This window comes from Dermochelys coriacea, chromosome 10, assembly GCF_009764565.3.
Source record: "Dermochelys coriacea isolate rDerCor1 chromosome 10, rDerCor1.pri.v4, whole genome shotgun sequence".
Lineage (NCBI taxonomy): Eukaryota > Metazoa > Chordata > Testudines > Dermochelyidae > Dermochelys > Dermochelys coriacea.
The window spans coordinates 25,657,654-25,683,878 of NC_050077.1; the positions used below are offsets into that span (position 1 = coordinate 25,657,654).

At 41.7% G+C, this 26,225-nt stretch overlaps 1 protein-coding gene and 1 long non-coding RNA gene across 3 annotated transcripts in view; one reads left to right on the plus strand and one right to left on the minus strand.

The window, feature by feature from the left end:
- USP7 (ubiquitin specific peptidase 7) overlaps nucleotides 1-26,225 on the plus strand; it is a 196,380-nt gene that overhangs the window by 49,664 nt on the left and 120,491 nt on the right. Inside the window, exons 3-4 of one of the 2 annotated variants that reach the window (XM_043494181.1) lie at nucleotides 10,952-11,149; nucleotides 20,344-20,448. In XM_043494181.1, the coding sequence (XP_043350116.1) occupies nucleotides 20,376-20,448 (73 nt within the window). In that variant the 5' untranslated portion in view covers nucleotides 10,952-11,149; nucleotides 20,344-20,375. The remainder of the gene's footprint in view (nucleotides 1-10,951; nucleotides 11,150-20,343; nucleotides 20,449-26,225) is intronic. The other variant, XM_043494182.1, reaches the window with a different exon arrangement.
- LOC119862226 overlaps nucleotides 9,560-26,225 on the minus strand; it is a 29,302-nt gene continuing 12,636 nt past the window's right edge. Inside the window, exons 2-5 of the long non-coding RNA XR_006274857.1 lie at nucleotides 20,676-20,793; nucleotides 20,247-20,356; nucleotides 12,900-12,997; nucleotides 9,560-12,772 (exon numbers count right to left, since the gene is read on the minus strand). This is a non-coding gene — a long non-coding RNA (uncharacterized LOC119862226). The remainder of the gene's footprint in view (nucleotides 12,773-12,899; nucleotides 12,998-20,246; nucleotides 20,357-20,675; nucleotides 20,794-26,225) is intronic.

The following is a 26,225-nucleotide window of genomic DNA, read 5'->3' on the forward strand; positions in this document are numbered from 1 at the left end:
AGAACCACACTGAATGACACCAGCTGAGGACTGGTCTCTTTATCTTACGTTAGACACATTGACATGAGTAAACCACAAAACTCAGATTATGGGATTGGGGAATCCTGATTCCCAGTTGTCCTACTCTAGCCACTAGACTACACTGCCTCATATATAGTAATAGAATCGTAGGACTGGAATGGACCTCGAGAGGTCATCTAGTCCAGTCCCCTGCACTCTTGGCAGTACTGAGTATTATCTAGAACATCCCTGACAGGTGTTTGTCTAACCTGCTCTTTAAAATCTCCAATGACAGAGATTCCACAACCTCCCTAGGCAATTTATTCCAGTGATTAACTACCTTGACAGGAAGTTTTTCCTAATGTCCAACCTAAACTGCCCTTACTGCAATTTAAGACCATTGCTTTTTGTCCTATCCCCAGAACATTTTACCTTCCTCCTCCTTGTAACAACCTTTTTTGTACTTGAAACTGTTATCATGTCCCCTCTCAGTCTTCTCTTTTCCAGACTAAACAAACCCAATTTTTTCAATTTTCCTTCATAGGTCATGTTTTCTAGACCTTTGATCATTTTTGTTGTGCTTCTCTAGACTTTCTCCAATTTATCTACATCTTTCCTGAAATATGGCACCCAGAACTGGACACAGTACTACAGTTGAGGTCTAATCAGTGTGGAGTAGAGCGGAAGAATTACTTCTTGTGTCTTGCTTAAAACACTCTTACTAATTCATCCCAAAATGATGTTTGCTTTTTTTGCAACATGTACACTCTTGACTCATATTTAGCTTGTGATCCACTATACCCCCAGATCCCTTTCTGCAGTACTCCTTCCTATTCAGTCATTTCCCATTTTGTATGTGTGCAACTGATTATTCCTTCCTAAGTGGAGTACTTTGCATTTGTCCTTATTGAATTTCATGCTATTTACTTCAGACCATTTCCCCAGGTTGTCAATATCATTTTGAATTTTAATCCTATCCTCCAAAGCACTTGCAACCCCTCCCAGCTTGGTATCATCCGCAAACTTTGTAAGTGTACTCTCTATGCCAATATCTAAATCATTGATGAAGATATTGAACAGAACCGGAAGTTCTTTGCATTTGTATAGCAAACTCTGACATCCCACATAAAAATTCATCACCATAAAAGTTGGAAGGATTTTATTAGAAATCTCTAGTAATTGCAATAAAACTTTGCTAGTCATGCCCATATTAACAGACAGCTAAAGTCACTGAAATTGAGTATTGCTTTAATAACTCCAGCCAAATTACATTATGATTTTTCCTATGGGACTGCGTTGTACTAGAAATCTACAGTATTGCCTTGGTAATTCCTATATTAAGACTTTATTACGCTGAATCTTGAGAGGTTCTGAGCACTTGGATTCAGCATTCACTTCAGGGGGAGCAGCAGGTGTTTGGACACTTCTTACCTTACCATTTGTGACTTGTATGAAGAAATGAAGTGAGATTACGTGATTGTGTGAGAACGTTTGAGTAGAGTATAAAATGTACAGAAGAGATACAGAGTTTGAGTGGCATGTATCTTCCTAGTCCGTATCAGCTAGCGCCTATTATTTCAGAAAAAACAGGGTTACTGTGTTCTACACAGTATTATCTTATTTATCCAACATGTTTGGGAGACATAAAAAATAATCAAACTCCAGATAATCAGAAAAGTGACTTATATGAGGGACACAACTGGGAGTTAGATAAAAGGGAGTTGTGGTTAAAAATTGGATGCTTACATGAATTCGTATTAATGTTTTTCTACTTGAACAAAGTAAAAGAGAAAAATTTGCCTCTATTTTTGGTGGTATATTTTTCCAGAATTTGCGTGCCAGTGAACATAATCTTTTTAAAAACAAAAATGCAGTGAAGCTTCAGGATTTGGCATTGCCATGGCAATACCCTAGATTCCCCACAAAGTACAATGGTGCAGCTAGTAAGAATAGCAGTGATCTTCTGGTTTGTCTCTATGGAGTCCTGGGGTTTTGTTAGCTTGGTACTATTTTGAAAAATAGTGAATTGAATGTTGAGAACGTAGATCTCCAAATCTGACTTCAGGAGTAACATAGGAACTAATAACAAAAACTTAGTCCCTTAGGATTTAGACCCACAACACCATTCAGCATTTCAATTCTCTGTTGCATTGAATCTTTGAATTAAAAAAAACAAACCACTTTTAAGTGTAGGGTGCTACCAGAGGGTGCTTTTATAGTCCCATGGATACAACAGATACATAGAACGGTTCACAGATTAATCACAAATTTTATCTGAAAACTGTAGTGTTCAAAACAAAGTGATTGTCTGGATTTGCACCAATGTCCATGTGGAAAGAGAACTTAATTAAAATTGGACCCATTTTGCTTTTTCAAGTCAGGAACAAGGGTCTCCCACTCTTGATTTTTCTAACACACTATTAAAAGACTAAAGAAGGAGGATTACTTGTGGCACCTTAGAGACTAACAAATTTATTTGGGCGTAAACTTCCGTGGGCTAAAACCCACTTCATCAGATGGATGCAGTGGAAAATACAGTAGAAAGATACATATATACAGAGAACGTGAAAAAATGGGTGTTGCCATACCAACTCTAATGAGACTAATCAATTAAGATGGGCTATTATCGGCATGGGTTTGTGTAATGACTCATCCACTCCCAGTCTTTATTCAAGCCTAATTTAATGGTGTCCAGTTTGCAAATTAATTCCAGTTCTGCAGTTTCTCATTGGAGTCTGTTTTGAAGTCTTTTTTGTTGAAGAATTGTGACTTTTAGGTCTGTAATTGAGTGCCCACGGAGGTTGAAGTGTTCTCCGACTGGTTTTTGAATGTTATAATTCTTGACGTCTGATTTGTGTCCATTTATTCTTTTGCGTAGAGACTGTCCGGTTTGGCCAATGTACATGGCAGAGGGGCATTGCTGGCACATGATGGCATATATCACATTGGTAGATGTACAGGTAAACGAGCCTCTGGTGATGTGGCTGATGTGATTAGGTCCTAGGATGGTGTCACTTGAATAGATATGTGGACAGAGTTGGCACCAGGCTTTGTTGCAAGGATAGGTTCCTGGGTTAGTGTTTTTTGTTGTGTGGTGTGTGGTTGCTGGTGAGTATTTGCTTCAGGTTGGGGGGCGGTCTGTAAGCGAGGACTGGCCTGTCTCCCAAGATCTGTGAGAGTGATGATCGTCCTTCAGGATAGGTTGTAGATCCTTGATGATGCGTTGGAGAGGTTTTAGTTGGGGGCTGAAGGTGACAGCTAGTGGCATTCTGTTACTTTCTTTGTTGGGCCTGTCCTGTAGTAGGTGACTTCTGGGTACTCTTCTGGCTGTGTCAATCTGTTTCTTCACTTCAGTCGATGGGTATTATAGTTTTAAGAATGCTTGATAGAGATCAAGGTATGGGTACCCGCATAGCCCCACAGTATGCCAACATTTTTATCACTGACTTAGAACAATGCTTCCTCAGCTCTCGTCCCCTAACGCCTCTACTCTACTTGTGCTACATTGATGACATCTTCATCATCTGGACCCATGGAAAAGAAGCCCTTGAGGAATTCCACCATGATTTCAACAATTTCCATCCCACCATCAACCTCAGCCTGGACCAGTCCACACAAGAGATCCACTTCCTGGACACTACAGTGCTAATAAGTGATGGTCACATAAACACCACCCTATACCAGAAACCTACTGACCGCTATACTTATCCAGCTTTCATCCAAACCACATCACACGATCAATTGTCTACAGCCAAGCTCTAAGATTTGTCCCAATCCCTCTGACAGAGACAACACCTACAGGATCTCTATCAAGCGTTCTTAAAACTACAATACCAACAAGAAACTGCAGAACTGAAATTAATTTGCAAACGGGACACTATTAAATTAGGCTTGAATAAAGACTGGGAGTTAATGAGTCATTACACAAACTAAAAACTATTTCCCCATGCTAATTTTCCCCCTACTATTACTCACACCTTCTTGTCAACTTTTTTGAAATGGGCCATCCTGATTATCACTACAAAAGTTTTTTTCCCTCCTGCTGATAATAGCCCACCTTAATTGATTAGTCTCATTAGAGTTGGTATGGCAACACCCATTTTTTCATGTTCTCTGTATATATGTATCTTCCTACTGTATTTTCCACTGCATGCATTTGATGAAGTGGGTTTTAGCCCACGAAAGCTTATGTCCAAATAAATGTGTTAGTCTCTAAGGTGCCACAAGTACTCCTCATTCTTTTTGCTGATACAGACTAACACGGCTACCACTCTGAAACCTATTAAAAGACTATTCAACATGTCAGAATAACAGAAAGGAAATGTCAAGCATTAAAAGAGTTTTTTGACAATGCACCAAGTTTCTCCCTGAGTTCAATCCTGTGGTATCCCACTTCTGATAGGCTGGACTTGCTGGGCCAAATATACCCCAGCCAAGTGGGTGAAACTCAGCTAACATCGGGGGAGTTGAACTAGTTGATGTCAGTGGTGAACTTGTCCCCTTATAAATTCATTATCATTCATTATCATAATACTTGCACCTTTAAAGTGCCTTCTACCTGAGAATCTTAAAATACTTTAAAAATTAAGAATGGTCCTCAACTGGAGTTCTGGATCCAAACTTCCACAGCTTGTGGGTCTTTGGATCCAAATCTAATTTGTAGGCTTCAATCCAACCAGATCCATAAATCTAATTTCTTCTTCAGGCCCAGAAGCAGCTGTAAGGTCCCAGCCTCTCAGAGGTTGCCTCACTGGAGCCCCACCCACTATTGTCTTTGTGAAGGGGTCACAAAGGCATCCACTCTTCTCCTGGAGTGTTCAAGAGAATGCTGGCTGACTAGTCCCCTCCCACTGCCTACTCGGCCATAGCATCCCCTCTGACCTTCCCTCACCCACCCTGGTGCCTTGTCCTCTATTGTGACCCTTGGCCCTCCCTCTTCTACTTTATGTCCCCTCTCCTCTTGTAGCAGTACCTCCTCCTCTTGGCTCGTTCTTCACTTCCCTCTTGTCTCCTCTTGCTTTGCTCCCTGTCTCCCACATTCAGGGTCACAACACGGAGCATTCCATAGAACCTCACCCCAGCTTTTCTCAGTAGCTGGGCCATCATTCTCCCATCCATCAGCTGTTGAGCAGGAGTGAGAGTCCCATCTGTTCTGCATCTAGATAAAAGACAAACTATTCTGGGACTGGTCAGCACAAGGAGTGGGGAAGGAAAGGTCCTGTCTGGACTCACTGCTGAACCGGGCCCTGGAACTATCCTATTTACCCAGCCCTGTCCCCAAACGAGCTGCTGTTGCCTCTTCGCCTGTAACAGTGGAAGAACGGAAACTAGAAAGAACAAAAACAAAGGCAGACAGGGTAAGTTGTATCTTTTATTTCACAACGATAAGAGTTCCCGGCTGCCCACCCTTGATGGTGGTGCCTGATCATGGTTGGTGTGTATGTGTCTGTGTGCGCTATTCCCCACCCCTTCCCCACCCCTTCCTTCCCTGCTCCAGCTCATCACTTCAGATCTTCTGCTGCTTGTAAGTTAAGAAAGAAATTCAAAGTGAAGGGGCATGAGGTGGAAAATTAACTCCTTTTCTAGGAATATTGAAACTGCAGGCTCCAGTACATCATGGCTGTTACACCTTGGAACCCTTAAACAATTCTTTGAGAAACTTCTCCCCCAAGTAGGTCATGAATGCAATGATGAAAAAGGACCAGTGTGAGGGCTAGGAAGTCTGTAAAGCTGCTGGATCTCATAGTGATGTAGTGTTCTTTGTTCTATTATTTTGATTATTGTTCACAGTGCTCAGACATTTTTACATTATAACAATAATAGACTTATGCTCTCTAGGTGCTTGTTCAGCTGCATCGCCTCATCACCTGGGGAGGGTTAATGACTAGGCAGGATGAGGTAGGGAGTGTGCATTTCACCCTCTCCATGGGTGGTCAGGAACAAAGCAGTCCTTTATGTTTATAGGTAGCTGAATCTATTGAGGGCAGTTATTTTACATCTTCTTGTCCATAGGACCTTTACTAACCGAGCAACTTGAGTGAACAGAAAATAGTTCAGCAAGGGCCTGAAAGTGCATTCAAGTCAATGTGTGTCTTTCCATTAGTTTCAAAGGACTTTGGATCAGGCATCACAATCTCAGTCTCAACCCTGTGGCTGGAATTTAAAGCCAGGCAAATTCAAATGAGAAAGAAGGCACACATTTTAAGAGTGAGGTGGATTAACCATTGGAACAAACTACCAAGGGAAGTGGTAGATTCTCCATCCCTTGATGTCTTCAGAACAAGCCTGAATGCCTTTCTGGAAGGTATTCTTTAGTCAAACACAAGATATTGGGCTCAGTACAGGGGTAACTGGATGAAGTTCTATGGCTTGTGTTATACAGGAGATCAGACTAAATGATCTAATGCTCCCTTCTGGCCTTAAAACCTATGAATCCTCCAGTTTATCCCTCTGCCCATGATGGATTATTGCCTACTCTGCACATCCTTGTGCTTTGTGTGGTCAAGTTTTAGATGTCCAAGGTTACAGGCTTCCACCACTCCTCATGGGAGGCTAATACTGTGTTTCATAATCCATCTCACAGTCAGGAAACTTTTCCTCTTTTTAACTTCATTCCACTGGTCATGCCTAACTATACCCCATTTATTACCCCAAATGAATCCTCTATGTACTTGGGGTTTATAGCCTTCAAATATTTGTGGATTATGATGCCTCCCTTAATCAGTGCTTAGTCAACCTATTTCATCTTTTTTCATAGATCCATATCTCCCTAGCCTTTTTTCTGCTCCGCAAATTTTGTTTCAGAGCATTTTGGGAAAGTCTTCATACCCCAGCTTATGTAGGACTTGAGTGGTGCTTAGTTCTTTTGCAGGCCCTCTGAATAGGAGTGGATGTCACCCTGTCTCACTATCTCCATTTTGCAAATGGCGAAACAAAGGCACAGAGAGGTGAAGTGACTTCTCCAGTGTCAAACAGCAGATCATTGGCAGAACCTGGATGTCTTGACTCCTCATCCCATCCCTTGCAACTGGACCCTGCTGCCATTTGTTCACATTAAGAATTATTTCATGGTGAATCAAAAACAGAGACAAATAACTACATAGGATTTTCACTGTGGTATCTGAGGGTAAAATTCAGCACACCGTTATTGACTGTTTCCCACACCCACACCCAAACAGTAAGATGTGGAATAGAAGTCAATCAGGCTATTCAGAGATTAAGCACTCCTAGTGTCCTAGTTTTATAATTAATTCATAAAGATACTAATTATTTTCACTCCTCTTTCCTTCTGGTCTACCATTCACTCTCCAAACACCTTCCAGAATGGATCTCATGAAGCTTCTCTTGCCAAATGCTTTTGGCTGGCTCCCTTGTCACTGGTCTCCTGGTACTGAACCATGAGCAGCTGGGGAGAGGCAGCACTCTTCTCATCATGTCAGTGTTGGCCTAAAAGTCTTCCTATTGTTGGGTCTTTAAAAGGCATATCCGTTCTAGGGCCACCAGCAAAATCATGTCTAGGGGCTGATCCAAAGCCCAACTGACATATTTCCATTGACTACAAAGGGCTTTGGGTATAAGGTGTAAGTCTGCACTTGCTGCAATCTCCAGCAGAGACCTTCAGAGCAGTGCAGAGGGTTTAGCTACACATCATGCATTAAAGGTAAGTGTGGCTAACAGTCTGTACTACTCTGAAAATCTCAGCCCTCAAACCTGGGGTTATGTTGCCTTCACAACGCTGGAGTAGGCCGTGGCAGCTTCCCAGGAATCCCAGGGCCTCACCAAATGTGTGTGTGCTTGTGGATAATTTGTAACTACACAATTATCCCTCATCTTTACTCGTGTTTGTATCTTTCTTGGGAGACGTGTGGGAATTAATTGCATTTTCTGTTAATCAGCAATAAAAACCTGCCTTTGTTCAGATTTGCCCTCACCTTGCAATTCAGCGGCAAGGGCATCTCAGGTTCACATTTTACGAGTCCATGGGGAGTACTTGCTTTCTGCGAGTCCACATTGTGCATCCCTGTTATAAATATTTCCAGTGTCTGAAGCCAATGACATTTCACTGGAATAGGTCTCCTTTGGATAAGCAGTTTGATTGAGTGAATTTGTTTGACTAAATCTGTTATTTCAGTACCACTAATACTAGCCTTTTAAAATATACTAATTCTTCAAAATTCTCTTCTTCCATTAGCCCTATCAAGATGGATTTGAAAAATTAAGTGCCAGCTCCTTACACTTGTGTAAATCCTGCTTATACCAGCTGAGGATCTGGGCCCAAGTATATGACACTACCCAAAATGGGACATCTCCACTGTCCAGAGACTTTGCCTTTCCTAGTCATAAGATATCTTATGTATTCCAACTCTGTGGTCTACTTAACTTGGGCCTCCATACATCTAACTACCAGTGAAGTGAGTGGCAAAATCCCACTGGTTTCTACTAGACATATGATTGGACCCTTGGATTGAAAGCTTCTTGGGAAAGGGAGGCAGGATTATGTCTTCCATTATGCTTTATATGGCTCTGAGTGTTGAATCTGAGCTTGCTGATACAAAAGCAAGTTAATGTAATAGGAGTGGAGGGTTTATCAAATGGCTTTGACTTGCAGTGCAGGACTGGGCCAGCACATAGCGGCACTAGGTTCAGTGAGAGGGCAAAAAGATGGCTTAGAGCAGCATTTCTCAAATGCGGCAGTCATGGCTGCATGTGGCCACCAAGGGCTTTTCTTGTGGCCACAGCCTCTTGGGAGGTGATGGGAGCGGGGAGCAAGCAGTAATCCCTCCCCAGGGGCTACCAGCAGGGGTTGGGCCCTGCCCCACTCTGGAGCCACAAATGCTGGTGGAGGAGGCTGCCAGGGTGAGTTCCTCACCTTCCTGGGGGCAGTGGGGTTTGTGCTTCTGACTTCAGCCCTAGGGTGGCGGGCAAGAGGCTCTGGCTGTGGGGCTTTGGGCTTCAGCTGCACAGCAGCAGGCTCCGTCCCCTTTGCAGGGCTTCGGGCTCCAGCCCCAGGCTCACCATCCCTCCCATCACCCCGAACCCTGCTTGCCTGCTCTGTCCCTGGGATTCAGCCACATGGCAGTGAGCTCTGTCCGTGGGCCCTGGCCGCGGTATCTCGGGTTCCCCCCCATTGCTCATGGCCCCTGCTGTGTCTTGTGGGCCTAGGCTTCAGCTGTGTGGTGGCCGGCTCTGGTCTCCAGCCCTGGCCCCGGCCCCAGGCTCACCAGCTCACCCCCATCACCTCTCCCAGACCTCCATACATCCCCGCCATTGCCCCCTCTGCCTCCCTACTCACCTCCCCATCCAGGGTTTAATTTGTCACCCAGCTTGCTGGGGCTGAGTAAGTCTGCTGTGAAAAGTGATATTTGTACGTTTGTTAATATCACTTTTCACTGCCTCCCAACTAGCTAGCAAATCTTCTGCTGTGAAAAGTGATAGCTAGCAAGTTTTAAACCCGCCCCCCAAAAAGCAAAAGAAACAACAACAATATAAAAATGACAAGAACATGCACAGCACCTAATTTGTGTTTCTATTCTGTTTAGGTCCAGTAAAGAATAGAGACAACTGTAGACTATTTTTATTACTGAGTATGCAAAAAAGCCCTGTATAAATAAATTACGATGATTTGGACATGTATATGTGCATATATATTTGTTTTTCTTAAAGTCAATTAAGTATTTTAGGAAAAATTGTCAGAGCGGCTAGCTGCAAGAGTTGGTGATCACACCCTGTGGCCCCCCCAAAATTTTGTTGTGAGAACCCCTGACTTAAAGCCACCTTTGCAACCCCACCCTCTTTGTTTCCTCACATCCTCCAGAGCCACAGCCGAGCAGCTGGCTCTGCCAAAGCATTTCAAAACTGATGGGTGGCAATCCTTCTGTTGCTTCTATTCTGGACTTCTCTTGAGAAGTTACTACCGATGGTGCTGTGACTTCTTTGGATGCTAATATCCATTAATGACCCAGATGAAATCACCAAATTCCACTTGTGACCTGTGGCAAAACTGACATCAGGAATCCTGAGTACAAAGTTGAACCAACTGTGCCATCCAAACTGTATTTGCTGTTAAGAATATCTGTTTGTTATATTTATTGGCTGCTAGGAATCTTGGGAACTTGAATTTGGAACTGGATTATCCAAACTGTTCTTTAGACAAGGTAAAAAAAATGTTTTGTATGCCCTGTAATGAAACTTGTAGTGAAAGGGGGACATTTGAAAGCACTGATTAATTTCCTTACTGCTTAAAGTTATTTATCATGAAGTCTGCTTGTAGCATTGCTGTCACTGTCAATATGTTCATTATAACCATATTTTGTAGAAGTTAAGTGTGTAATTCCATCAGGCTGGACTACTTGTTATACAAATTTGCAGCATGCATGAAATATCTTTGCCCCATCACTGTCTGAATTTCATTTAAGCTGCTTTACGCTTAGTTGCCAATGAATGCATTTCGCCTGCCATCATCTAGAGTCAAGCATACTGGTGTTTGTGCTAATTACATACAGTGAGATGGGGAAGAAATAGCCAAAGTGAAGCTATTCAGTTAAAGATGGATATAGGATATTGATGAGGCTAAGAGTCTTGTGGCATTTGCTATTTTCCTTTTTAAAAACAGTGTTATAATTGAACAGCAACCACCATGAAGGCCATAGCCTAGCATTTAGTGTCCAATCCCAGTTCCATTAAACTCAGTGGCAAAATTCCCATTGACTCTGGTAATGACAGGATTTGATTCTATGGACCCTATCCTGCACCACTGAAGTCGATGGGAGTGTTGCCACTGACTTCAATTGGTGCAGGACTGGGGCAACAGAACTAGCTGGAGGATCTGAATGTCTGAATCAAAGCTGAGCAAATTTAACAAACTTATAATTATTTGTTATAAACTGAGATAATATTTTCAAAGTTGCAAAGTTTGAAGTGCAAGTTACCCTGGATACTGTTCTATTTACAGCACTCCTCTTTTCTTTGCTGTGCAACAACCAATGGGAAAGCAGGGCTTCATTCTGAACATTCTACTACATCTATATGGAGTCACATTTTAGAACACTGTGGATCACTTTCCTGGCCATCTTTTCCAAATTGCATCAACAAGTTTCTAGGACTGCAGTTAAGGAATATTTCTTTATATTGCCATTTTGAGCAAGCCTAGGTATGTATGTATAGTGAACAGTTTTAATGTTTAATTATAGCTTTATAATATTCATTTTATACTAGTTAAGATAAATTGTGAATGAAAAACTTGCTTGGAACATTCTCATGAGGATACATTAACCCATTTGCCATATTTCCTGAAAATTAACTGAAATCTAGATAGCAAATTAACTACCTAGAAGTAAGTGTATTTAGGACAATTCTTTGCTGGCAACACTGCCTTCAAACACACTTGAACTTACTAGACCAGATTAATCCCTAGATTTGCTCCATTAAGCAGGCATAAATTTGCCCTCTGGTCTCTTCAATTCTGACTTACACATATTTGTTTGGAAATCATTGTGCCTGCTCAAAAAATGTTCAAACCAATTCCTGTCTCAAGGTGCTAGATGAACATTGGTGTAAATGGGCAGTAAAGTGCCTGAATAATCTGATAACAAAATTTCTTACAATTTAAATATTTAATAATACCTTCCACATAGATAACCCTTGCCGTAAAAAAATAAACATTTGCCCAATAGTGTTATGACACCATATAATGGAAGGCTTTACTGAATACAACCTATCATAATAAGTATGCACAAAGGAGTAAAATCACTGTTGCCTGGTACCTTAACTCTGAATTTGGGATTTTTTTTTTCTTTAGGGTGTCAGTCAGACCCTGAACATTACTTTGCTGAACAATAGTTACCTTATTTTATCATGCTATTTCACATTAAAGGCCAGTTTTACATCATTATATGTATTTAAAAATGACATTTGCAATCATGGCTTTAAAAATTTGTTCAAGTTGCTCCCTGGGACTAAAATAACTTTAGACTTCTTGTTTTCCATCAAGTCCTCTTTTTAAAATCTGCTTCTTTAGTAAAGCCTTCCAACATTGATCTCTGTGCCATCACTGCCTAATGACTATATTCTGTTTGAGTTATGTGTTGCATCTGTCTGAATTTGACTGACCGTAAGTTCCTCAGGACAGAGATTATTCCTGTCTTTTATTTATGCAGTTAGAGAGTAATATGGTCTTTTGGCTAAAGCAAAGGACTGGGAACTAAAATTTCTGTACCAAGCCTTGTTACTTTGGAAAAATGATCTTGGAAAAGTCACTAAATCTCTGCTTGCCTCAGTGTCCCAACTAGATTCTGGCCGCTTTTACCACCTTGGCCTATTTGTGGCAGAATTGATGTTTCCTGTTTCGGGTAAGGGGCATGTACATACTACCGCTACAGACATATGAGAAATATACATAGGCAGGGCATGTAAACGCTTGTCATTTTAGACACCAGATTCCTTAAGTTTCTCAAGTACCTTGGAATTCCAATCTGTTCTGGCATCTGACAGGTCTGGAGTATATTTTGCTCACGTTGACAGATGATATATTAGGCAGTACTCCCCCAAATTCTTGGCCAGCCACACCAGCAACTTAGAGCATTGGCCTACCAGTTTGTTTTAGTACCACATGTGATCAATTATTCTTGTCTAACCAAAGCAGTCTCCATTGGTATTTGTGATCTCTCCTTTGCCACACTTTTCATCAAAAGCCGACTTAAGAGTTGCAGGCAGTTGAAATGGAATTTGTTGTCTTCTTGTGAGCATTTGCCCCCAGTGGCTATCTCCTCTCATCCTGTTAACCAGTAAAATAGATTTGCATTTGATATTATGATCATGTCCAAGAATAAGCTAAACACTGCTTCTTTGCTCCAGACTTCTATATATTGGATCTATCAAGAGAGATGCTGATCTGGTCTCACCTCGGTAATCTGGCCCTTGTTTTAGGCCCTCAGTCTCTGGAGCCTCCACTGTAGATGGGTCCCTGGAAGACTTCCTGCACTTACACAGACCTATATTCCTGAGGGGAGAGGAGGTTTTCCTTAGAGACACCTTAGTCCTCTGTTTACAGGGGAAGTTTGAACATTTCCTTTTCTGGGAGACCATGACTTCTTATTTCTTGTAAGGCTATGTAATATTTTTACATGATCATAAAGATGCCAAACCCTTCTAGGATGTGGATTGGTTAAATCCTTCTCCTGCTGTAATGGCTCTATCTTCAGGGAGGTAATCAGTATGCCATCTAGGTCTAGTATCTCTCTGATGCCCCTAATCCTCAAAGCTATGTAAACTTAGGGGCTTTGTGAAGTAGAATGGAATCAATGACAAACTGAAAGGGACACTAGTCTTATAAGAACTCTGGGTACTTTAGCAGTTTTGGAAAATGATAGGTAGACATCCTTCAGAGCCAATCTCGTCAGCTCAACAAATCATTCTTTTTTAAAAAGAAAAGGAGTACTTGTGGCACCTTAGAGACTAACAAATTTATTTGAGCCTAAGCTTTTGTGAGCTACAGCTCACTTCATTGGATGTTGCATCCGATGAAGTAAGCTATAGCTCACGAAAGCTTAGGCTCAAATAAATTTGTTAGTCTCTAAGGTGCCACAAGTACTCCTTTTCTTTTTGTGAATACAGACTAACATGGCTGCTACTCTGAAACCTGTCATTCTTTTTTAGCAGCTTTGCTGTATCCTGGAGAGCAGATTTAGTCCTACTATCATCCATATCTGTGGGGATGGTTCCTTGTGCTGAAGGGGCCTCAGCCCACATTTAGGAGCCCTCTATGACCAATTTTAGGGCACTCCTTAGTACCTGGGACACTGAAAAGGCATAGATTTCTCTGCTACCAAAGTCACAAGCCTCATGTCAGCTTCTGTAACTGAGGTTCCAGCTCTCCAGTATGTTTGAAGGTTCAGGCAATCTCCAAGAAAGGAAGGTCTTATATTGCCACCCTTAAGCTTACACATAAATACATGTTGTCAGCTGATGTTCCTCCTTGCAGCAAAAGAACTGGAGGAGTTTCATAATGGGGTGTCATGGTCATGACAAAGACTGTACAAGATGATGCACACTTAGGTGTAATGGTGAATGTTCTTATACCTTAAGCTGCTGTTCCAGAAAATTAGAAAGTGAAGTGTAATATAGAACTTAATCTTGCATTCCTTGCTCACCTAAATTCCTATTGATTTCAATGGGAGTTTTGAGCATGTGAGGGATGCAGAGATGGGCCCAAAGAAATAGCAGTCCTGATTTAAAATCTCAATTAGCTATCAGTAATAGCACTTATATCCTCTTTGCTGCCTCTAGAGGGTAGAACAATCATGAGTCTTTACGCAGTAGCACGGTGAGTTTATGCAAAGCTATTTCAGTCCTCTAGAAGCCTTAAAGTTTCCTTTTTCAGCACTGCACTGAAATTGTCAGTCTGTGTCCCATCCAAGAGTCCTGAGCCTGGCAATACAGCAGTTTAGTAGTGCTTTGCCAGATTCATCCCACTCCAGACATATTTCTAGCAGTCTGACGGAAGTCTCAGGGCTACTTTGGTAGCAATTGTGCAGGACAAAGCCCCCATTATTATGGGGGATTCTGCTTTCAATACCATGGGAATCCACTACACCAGGAACTCCTGACTCATAAAGGTTAGGATAGTTCTGATTCTTTTCTCATAATGCAGGTGTTGCACGGCACATTTTGCAATTGATTTTGAGGACAATTGTTCCTTAATCACTTTTCGCATCGCTAAGCAGCCAGTATCTATTGCTATTTTCAGTCATTGTGTGTAACTTCAGTCAGGTGCACTGCCATTTGAACTAGTATCATTTGATAATTATAGAGCCATAGATAAGCATAAAGAAAAGGAGTACTTGTGGCACCTTAGAGACTAACAAATTTATTAGAGCATAAGCTTTCGTGAGCTACAGCTCACTTCATCGGATGCATTTGGTGGAAAAAACAGAGGAGAGATTTATATACACACACACACAGAGAACATGAAACAATGGGTTTATCATACACACTGTAAGGAGAGTGATCACTTAAGATAAGCCATCACCAACAGCAGGGGGGGGAAGGAGGAAAACCTTTCATGGTGACAAGCAGGTAGGCTAATTCCAGCAGTTAACAAGAATATCAGAGGAACAGTGGGGGGTGGGGTGGGGGGGAGAGAAATACCATGGGGAAATAGTTTTACTTTGTGTAATGACTCATCCATTCCCAGTCTCTATTCAAGCCTAAGTTAATTGTATCCAGTTTGCAAATTAATTCCAATTCAGCAGTCTCTCGTTGGAGTCTGTTTTTGAAGCTTTTTTGTTGAAGTATAGCCACTCTTAGGTCTGTGATCGAGTGACCAGAGAGATTGAAGTGTTCTCCAACTGGTTTTTGAATGTTATAATTCTTGACGTCTGATTTGTGTCCATTCATTCTTTTACGTAGAGACTGTCCAGTTTGGCCAATGTACATGGCAGAGGGGCATTGCTGGCACATGATGGTATATATCACATTGGTAGATGCGCAGGTGAACGAGCCTCTGATAGTGTGGCTGATGTGATTAGGCCCTATGATGGTATCCCCTGAATAGATATGTGGACAGAGTTGGCAACGGGCTTTGTTGCAAGGATAGGTTCCTGGGTTAGTGGTTCTGTTGTGTGGTGTGTGGTTGCTGGTGAGTATTTGCTTCAGATTGGGGGGCTGTCTGTAAGCAAGGACTGGTCTGTCTCCCAAGATCTGAGAGAGCGATGGCTCGTCCTTCAGGATAGGTTGTAGATCCTTGATGATGCGTTGGAGGGGTTTTAGTTGGGGGCTGAAGGTGATGGCTAGTGGCGTTCTGTTGTTTTCTTTGTTGGGCCTGTCCTGTAGTAGGTGACTTCTCTCAGATCTTGGGAGACAGACCAGTCCTTGCTTACAGACAGCCCCCCAATCTGAAGCAAATACTCACCAGCAACCACACACCACACAACAGAACCACTAACCCAGGAACCTATCCTTGCAACAAAGCCCGTTGCCAACTCTGTCCACATATCTATTCAGGGGATACCATCATAGGGCCTAATCACATCAGCCACACTATCAGAGGCTCGTTCACCTGCGCATCTACCAATGTGATATATGCCATCTGTGCCAGCAATGCCCCTCTGCCATGTACATTGGCCAAACTGGACAGTCTCTACGTAAAAGAATGAATGGACACAAATCAGACGTCAAGAATTATAACATTCAAAAACCAGTTGGAGAACACTTCAATCTCTCTGGTCACTCGATCACAGACCTAAGAGTGGCTATACTTCAACAAAAAAGCTTCAAAAACAGACTCCAAGGAGAGACTGCTGAATTGGAATTAATTTGCAAACTGGATACAATTAACTTAGGCTTGAATAGAGACTGGGAATGGATGAGTCATTACACAAAGTAAAACTATTTCCCCATGGTATTTCTCCCTCCCACCCCACCCCCCACTGTTCCTCTGATATTCTTGTTGACTGCTGGAATTAGCCTACCTGCTTGTCACCATGAAAGGTTTTCCTCCTTCCCCCCCCTGCTGTTGGTGATGGCTTATCTTAAGTGATCACTCTCCTTACAGTGTGTATGATAAACACATTGTTTCATGTTCTCTGTGTGTGTGTATATAAATCTCTCCTCTGTTTTTTCCACCAAATGCATCCGATGAAGTGAGCTGTAGCTCACGAAAGCTTATGCTCTAATAAATTTGTTAGTCTCTAAGGTGCCACAAGTACTCCTTTTCTTTTTGCGAATACAGACTAACACGGCTGCTACTCTGAAACCATAGATAAGCATGACTCTTTACATAACAAATAAAGAGGGAATGCCTCCCCTAAAACAAAGAACAGGAGGAGCTGGCAACATCAGGAGGGCTTGTGTTATGAGCAGGAGGGCAAACGCTGATCATGTGACTGTTTGGAAGAATAGTGCTCTTTAGGTCACTTTATATTTAAGAATATACAGACTTTAGCTATAAAGAGCACAGGTATATTTTTAAAGTAACCCTGATAATGGCTTCTGAAAAGATTTCCTGTAAACTACTTAGATTTCAGTTACTGTAAACAGTTCTTCCCCTACACTATAGAAAAAACAGTCTGTTGTTGCTCCCCACTTGCTAATTCAACATTACAGTTCATTTTTTGGCACCACTGCAGTTCACTGAGCTGAAGTTCCTGGTACTGGATATACAGCATCTGCATTAAGAAGGATCCAGCATCTGCAAAGACTGAGACTATACAGTCTCTATTCACTTTACTGTGCTTCCCCACAAGCATTTTAGAGACTGCACAGAAATATATTAATGAAATGTTTAGCACTAGCAGGGTCCTGGATATTAACTGGTCTGTTTTTATTGAAAGTTCTACTCAAACAGTGCGGGATTAATAGACTATACACACTCTTATATGATACAGCTAATGGCCCGATCATGGGTTTCAAGAGGCAGCTTAGATAAAGTGCTCTCTATAATATAATGATATCAACAGAACTGGTTTATAACTTAGAACTCTGCATGGTGCAAAGTCTGAGTTTGATTTTTTTTACAACTGGCAAAGCAAAGGCATGCCTACTCTGTCTTGCCCTTTGATTGCTCAACTGATCTGAACTGTTGAAAGTATTACTGAGATGCCTCAGCCTCGTGCTGCAGAACTTTATTTTTTATTTATTCATGCAGAATGTCTTTTAAAAACACCATCCTGCACAACAGAAAAATAATGCACACAAACCCGGCAGGTCACTTTTCAGAAATCTAGCATTCCTAATATGGGCCAAAATTCATGAGTGTAGAAAGCACACAAGAGGCCTGCTGTGCCAGGATTGTGCAGATGTTAGAGGGGGCAGAATATGGTCCAACAGTTGGAATTTATGCAACATTTCTGCTCACAATGCTGAACCAGAATGTAATCCAGCTCACTTTTTCAGAGCTGTGTTGGCTGTATAGGAGTAAACACTCAGTTCTGTGGCTCACATAAGTAGCTATGACTCTTAAAACTTAACATATCTGCTCCCTGTATGTAAAAAAGATGCCACTTCTACAGAAATGGTTTCATAGCAGAACTATGCCTTAAATACTTGGAGCCCCCAGTACCTACCTAGATGTCGTCCTTCCTTTCCCATGTTAATATTTTATTTTTAGGACTAGATTACAACTGCCAAAAGCCCTATTTAAACATGATAGTCCCTTTTAAGCAAAAATATTTTCATGTTGTTCTGCCAAAAAACTATCAACTTTATTGTATAATACTTAGCTGGAACATTACCTACCTTGGAGTCTACATGACTTGCACCCTACAGATACATACGGAGCTAAACAGAGGAGTGAGAGTAGAGTAGACTCAGGGAGCAGCATAAGGATATGGTGATGGCAACTTTAGAAAGGCATAGGGGCCATAGGAAGTTGCTTAAAAGGAGAGTGCACTTCAAGAAGTTTGTAAGAAGTGCCAGCTTTTGTTGCTCCAGTGCAGGAATTAGACAACAAAACTTGCCACTCTGAAATGACAGGGTCATTAACGTTCTAGACCTGAACCCAAAATCGGGAACAGTTGACTGGCTTCAACTTTATGGACTGCCAGCTCAGCTAATCAGGCTTCACAGTGGAAGCAGAAAGACCTACACCGTTAAGGCTGAGACAGCTTTTTGCTTTTCTCCTTCACAATGCTGACCATCTAAGGCTTCAGGGTGGAGTGGAGAGAGACCCCTGATGGATCCCTGTGGGGTGGGAGGAGTGGAAGAAGCCTTTTGCCTAGCTTGTCCACAGCATGTCAATCCTGAAATGAGGGAAAATGAAGGAAAATGAACAAGAATATTGTTACAATCTAACAGATTAGGCATAAGGAATATGTTTATGAAATAGTTGGTGTTTCTGGTGTAGTATTTAGATACGGATACAGTGAAGGCTGGAAACAGATAAAGAAAGAGATCGTTTAGCCATTTTGCCTCCCATGTTCAACACATGCACACCTACATGGCCCATTTAGGTGTGCAAACTCCCTCATGCACATGTGCAAGTTGGGTTATTTGTATATATATGTAATAAGTGTGTGTGTATTTGTGGAACCCCAGTTTATGTGAGGGATTTTCACGCTCTAGTCAAGCATGCAAATTTAGGAGCAGAGAACTAATGTGGGGGCATGCCCCAGCCTCTCTTGATTCATTAGTTTTGAGGCCAGTCCCCTTTTTATCATGAAGGAGGGAAGTCCACACTCTCACTAGAGAATTATGGCAGAGAAATCCATGAGGAGAATGGTAGTTTCTACTCCCTTATGTGGCTATTTCTCATATAAAGCAGTCTGATCTTATTTTATTTAAGCAACAATGACCAACACAGAGGGCTTTTCCTGGCTGCTAATAACAGGCTGGCATACTTAGTCCTTGGCCCCCTAACACAGACAATCATTAATGGTCAGGAAATGCCTGACCCACAGGTCATTCTTGCTGTTATAAAACTGTGAAAATATTAAAAATGCAAAGAAACATCAAACCAGTTCTTTCTCTTATGCATTTACAAGTGGAACTGCCTGTTGCCATGGATAGAGGGTTCTGTTTACAGCACTGGTCTTTTCCTAGCCGTTCAGCCCCAGTACAGTAACCAGTAGAAAGCAGGCCTTCATTCTCAGCATTCCATTAGGTTTATAATGAGCAGTGCACAGATGGAGAACATTTTCATTGTCTAAGCGTTCTTACCCTGAAGTCACTAAAATATTAGTCTCTAAGGTGCCACAAGTCCTCCTTTTCTTTTTGCGAATACAGACTAATACGGCTGTTACTCTGAAATCAAACAAGGGTGACTCTTCATTAATTTTAGTGGAACTTCCCTGCCTAAAGTCCTTAATAAACAGGTCAGTTAGTCTATGATCCCTCCATGCAAATTATAATTAAAATACTAAGGGTGACCAGGGATTGCTGTGCAATAAAAACTGTATATTTCACTTGAGAACTTAGCACCATCTGGAAAGCCAGGTCTGTTTTATTGCTGTCATAAAGCCTAGATGAAAGGTTCCCTGATTCTGATAGCCTAATACAAACGTGTTTTATGGCGCATTGTTTACTTTTCATTGTTCTCCTGTAGGTATGTCATGACACCTGAGATTTGCAAACGGGGTATTCCATTCTGCATAAACACAGACAGCCTAATCTTAAGGTGGTGTAAATTGGCATAGCTACCTTGATTTCACTGGAGCAACACAAATTTATACCAGTTGAGGATTTAGCCCATAAATCTTATGATGTCCAAATTATGTTGTGTTTGCTGCTGGTAGTTACGTGTGTGAAGGACTGACCTGTGGTTCCAAAAGACAAGAGAATCTGTTGATGTGATGAATGACAGCAGTCTGCAGTACTCACTCATCCAGTGGTTGTTTTATTTTCTCTTTGCAGGACTAGTTTGTTCCTGGAAGACAAACTGATGCATGCTCATGTTTGGGAAGTTACTCCACACTGCACTGTCCGCAGACGACTGGGATATCAAGAACATACTTTCAAGTAATTCCTTCTATTTTCTTTCATTTTGCAACACCCTCCTTAAACATTTTGTTGTTGTTTTGTGCACCTTTATTTGGCAAATACCTCCCTCCCCATCACCTCTGACATTTTATTTTGAAAGATGTTGAAAATAACACAGGCAGTCTTTGTGTTGTCATAACTGTTGTATTTCCATAATAAGTACACAATAAGGCAAGGGACTTAAGCTAATAGAAAAAAAATCTTACCTTCTTCATATCCTAGATATTTTTTGGATCCAGAGATTTTAGTGTGGTCCCAATCTTCTTTACAAGAGTTACAGTCACAGAACCTCTGTTCTCCTTTATCTCACTGCCAGCTCCCTTCCTGTAGGAGTTACCTTTTTTAAAAGTATAAAACAAATAATCTTTGATGATCCCCTGGGTCTAAGATAGCAATAAACTGTGCAGCAAATTCAGTTGGAACTGATGTCTTTCTACCGTCAGGGAGTCTGATTTTGTAAACTCTGAGTTCCAACTTGTTTTCAACATATTCTATCAAATTCTCTATAACAATATTGCTCTTGATTCAACCTCTGGTTCAAGCTAAGCTTTTTCTGTTATTTTTATCCTTTGATACCGCCTGCATCTATTTAACCTATTTTTCTGCTTCCTGGATTCAGCCATTAAGGCTATCCAGGCCTGCAAGGAAAGATGGAAATTTCCCTACACAACAAACCTTTGACATTTGAAGTCTCTCATTTCTTAGGAGCAATTCCAGGTGATCTACAAGATCAGGGGATCTACAGTAGTTCACCTTTTTTTCTGGTGCAAGGCTTAAGGTGTCCAAAGCAGCAGGAGCAATGGGACATAATGGCATCAAAGTGCTAATTGTGAGCTACAATGCAAATGAGTTCAATTTCTGAGGCTTGTGTCTATGGATCTTTCACACACTTGCCTCTCCTACAATAGGATCATGTAGCACCAAATATAAACCACAAATAATCAGTTCTTCTCCCTGTTTAATCTATGAAACACTACTATACAGGACCATCTAGTAAATTACAGATTTTTTAAATGTCACCAAATACTTTTCTGAATAAAACAGTATGGATTACAACTGCTAATTCAAAATGAGAGGAGAGAGCTATATGGCATCCTTGGTCTGCAGACTTCCTATCTGATATTATTCTGATTTACTCTGTTTAACTGAGATTAATTTATTTTATATCATTTCTATGGTAATTTCTCTGTATACAAGCTCCCATTACTACAATATCTGTGTAACTGTCTGGTGCATGATCTAATTTTGTGGCAAAATCTCCCTATAAATAAAGTAGGAAGGGTCACATGCCCTGAGGCTATGAAAACAAATAAAAAATAAGATTTCCTTCATGTAGTTTTTTAAAATGACTAATCCCACTATGTCTGTAGAAGAAAATGGTTTCAAGAGTACTGCAGTTCATCTTGATTCTCAGCCATGCTACTGCTGAGGCTGGCTCTCTCTTATTCCATGCTGCCAGTTTAGTAAAAATCACTATTTGTATCATAAGTGCCAATTCTATGGGTTTTTAAAGCACTTGTGGAAACACTTGCAGGTGTTTAAAAAATAGACCATTTTCAATTCCATTTGTTGTTCTACTGTGGCATTCCCTCTTTGGAAATGACCACTGCTGGCATGGATGCATATGAAAATATGGATATAATGGGCAAATGTGCTGTCCTTAAGACTTGTGGAAAAGTGAGTCTGTAAAAATAGTGTACCAGTTTTAAGACACCTTTTTGAGCTATGTTTCAAAAACAGCTTTCATTTTTAAGAATTAAATTTACCAAGTATAGAGACCATAATGTAGACTAATCTTTTTTTAAACTTACACAAGAAAAGTGAAAGGTTGAAATATTGCACTTTGCAATGTAGTGACTCCCTAGGACTCCCAATGTCCCACAGTCCTAGGGAGTCACTACATTGCAAAGTGGACGGTTGTGAGTGATTTTCTTTTTCTTTTTTTAAATGATTGAAGGTAAGACACCTCTAACAATCTCAGTTATAACATTGGTACCCTGAAGGATTCATTGCAAAGACTAAAGGAAAAAAACCCTTCAAATAAAATTGGGCCAATTTAAGTAAGGGTCATCCCAAAATAATCTCTAGTGAGTGGATTAGTGAGTTTGGTCTTCCATAACTTGGAAACAGTTCTACAACATAAACTGAAACAGGATCTCCTGCTACAGAGCAAATCTAAACCATAATTCTTTGTAAATGCCTGGTGTAAGGCCCAGGTGGCTGCCTTGCAAATGGTTTTTTGAGGCTGCCTTGCCTCAGATCAAGTGTAGTTTTGGCGTGGCTTTCTAGCTTCAGGCCAGCTAGGTAACAGCAATACGAAATGCAATAAGGTGCATGTTAACAAAGTTGTCCAGTGAATAGATATGAAATAAAATGTAGAAGGCTCTTCCCAAGGGCTTTAGTCTGCTCCAAGTAAAACCTAGGGACTTTAAACATCAACCACATGGAGAAAGGCCTCATTAGGAAGGGCATGCAGGAAAAAATGGTAGGATATTAGGCTCATTAAAGAGTAACTCCAATTCCATCTTGGGATGGAATTTAGGATGAATCCATAGCACAACTGTGTCATTGTAAAGATGGCAGAAGGTAGATCAGTCAGTAGGCCTGAAACTCACTCTGTGAGCTGAAGTCACTACCATCAGAAAAACGACCAAGTAAGAAATTTAAGCTTACAGGAAATGAATGGTTCAACAGGAGCTTTTATCAACTTCAGGTCACAGGAATATCTCTTGACATAGAGCTTTTTAGTAGGTGCGACGTTCCCCTCTGGTGTTGTCTGGACCAGACCACCAGATCCGCTAGACCACTCCAATCCTTGACTCTGGGAGCCAGCCTTACCCTGCTCTGCTGTGAGGACCCCCACTCCTGGGTTGTTCATGCACAGCCTCTAGCATGTAAGCTGTTCCCAGCTACTTGCAAGTGAATGACACTAGCCAATATCTCTGGTCCCAGACACACCCCGGGAACCTCCCTCTTGCAGTGTCCAGTAATGCCGACTGGATGCTACAAGCTTATATAAGTTCATCAATTTAACAAAGAAATTTATATGTACCAGGTTTGTTCTCCCAAGGGAAGTCTCTGACACACTGCAAACTAAATGCACTGCTTCAGGTAGAATAAACAAACAGATTTGTTAACTATAAAGGTAGATTTAAGTGATGATAAGTCAAAGCATAACAAGTCAGATTTGGTCAAACGAAATAAAAGCAAAATGCATTCTAAACTGATCTTAACACTTTCAGTGTCCTTACAAACTTAGATGCTTCTCACCACAGGCTGGCTCTTCAGCCAGGCTCTCCCCTTTGATCAGTAGTTCAGTTGCTTGGTGGTGGTGGTGGTGATGGTGTCTTTAGATGTAAGTGGAAGAGAGAGAGCATGGCAAAAATGTCTCTCCCTTTTATCATGTCCTTTCTTTCCTCCTGGCTTTGCTGCCTCCCGCCCCTTCAGAGTCAGGTGAGCATTACCTCATCGCAGTCCTAAACTGCCCAAAGGAAGGGGGTTACTCCTTACAGGGTCTAACAGATTCTTTTGTTGCTGCCTAAGCCAGTGTCCATTGTTCCTGTGAGGCTGGGCTGGGTTTGTCCCATCCATGTCCTGATGAGGTGTGAACTGCCTCTCTGTTCTTGGAGAGTTTTTGCATGGGCTTGCTTTAAGCCATGAGAATACATATTCACTGTATTCTTGCCAACAAGTTAAAGAAGTATGGGCTGGATGAATGGATTATAAAGTGGATAGAAAGCTGGCTAGATCATCGGGTTCAACAGGTAGTGATCAATGGCTCCATGTCTAGCTGGCAGCTGGTATCAAGCGGAGTGCCCCAAGGGTCAGTCCTGGGGCCAGTTTTGTTCAATATTTTCATTAATGATCTGGAGGATGGTGTGAATTGCATCCTCAGCAAGTTCCCAGATGACACTAAACTGGGAGGAGTGGTAGATACGCTGGAGAGTAGGGATAGGATACAGAGGGACCTAAACAAATTAGAGGATTGGGCCAAAAGAAATCTGATGAGGTTTAACAAGGACAAGTGCAGAGTCCTGCATTTAGAACAGAAGAATCCCAGGCACTGCTGCAGACTAGGGACCAAGTGGTTAGGCAGCAGTGCTGCAGAAAAGGACCTAGGGGTTACAGTGGATGAGAAGCTAAATACAAGTCAATAGTGTGCCCTTGTTGCCAAGAAGGCTAATGGCATTTTGGGCTGTATAAGTAGGAGCATGGCTAGCAGATTGAGGGACATGATCATTCCCCTGTATTCGGCATTGGTGAGGCCTCATCTTGAGTATTGTGTCCAGTTTGGGGCCCCACACTACAAGAAGGAGGTGGAAAAATTGGAAAGAGTCCAGCGGAGGGCAACAAAAATGATTAGGGGGCTGGAACACATGACTTATGAGGAGAGGCTGAGGGAACTGGGATTATTTAGTCTGCAGAAGAGAAGAATGAGGGGGGATTTGATAGCTGCTTTCAACTATCTGAAAGGGGGTTCCAAAGAGGATGGATCTAGACTGTTCTCAGTGGTAGCAGATGACAGAACAAGGAGTAATGGTCTCAATGGCGGTGGGGGAGGTTTAGGTTGGATATTAGGAAAAACTTTTTCACTAGGAGGGTGGTGAAGCACTGGAATAGATTACCTAAAGAGGTGGTGGAATCTCCTTCCTTAGAGGTTTTTAACGTCAGGCTTGACAAAGCCCTGGCTGGGATGATTTAGTTGGGGATTGGTCCTGCTTTGAAGAGGAAGTTGGACTAGATGACCTCCTGAGGTCCCTTCCAACCCTGATATTCTATGATTCTATGATTTTCAGCCTCATAACTATATACATGAAATAATAACCTATAACCTTACTATAACATTACTGTAACAATTACTATAACATCACTATAACAGCCATGCTCAGTGCATTATGAGCCTTCTAAAGATACCCAACATGACAAACTTTGCATTGGATACCACACAATCATTTTATAAAGATGAACATGGGGTTCAGAGTGTCACAGTAGGAAACTTTAAAAGCATCCAGCCCTACATGAACTTGACATGGTGGTACAGAGACCCTGGTCTATCTTACACTAATCCATGATAGGTCAAAATGGTTGTCAAATGTACTTGGATGGAGTTAGTCTTTATATTTTAGTCTCAGACAGGTGAAACAGATAGTCAAGGAGGTTTTGTGCACCTCAGGTAAAGGGGCCTGCTTGGAGCTGCTTGCATCATGCCATAGTCCCTTTCCACTTGGACTTGTAAGGCCTTTTAAACTTGAAGCCCAGCCAAATGATGCTCAGCAGTCTTGTGTCCAAGTTCCCAGGATGCAGTGGGGCAAAAGGTTCTGCTTTTCATATAGAGGTAATGCTAGGCTGGTGAAGTGCATTGGACCATTTCAACAACCTCTTGTCTTTTGCTGAAAGACAGCTTATGCCCCTTTGGCTTCTGGTGCTGAGGCCCTCTGTAGAAGGGGACTGAGAGCCTTTGAAGCCTCTCGACATGAAAGCATTATCATGAAGTAGAGCCTCACTTCCCTTTCTTGAAAGGAGGATTCAAATGAGTCAAAGAGCCAACATTTTGGCACAGCCCTCAGACTGGATGGTCACAATGTGGCATTTGGGTGGTGAGGCCATCCTGCAGGGCTAACATCCTGCAGGTGCTGGAGCACCAAAACATCAAAGCAAAGCACCTTGTAAGTACCAAGGCGCTGAAAACATTGAGGCACAAAAGGGTGGTGAGCACTAACAGCTCATCTGTGACAAAGCTCTAAAGAGGTCTCCAC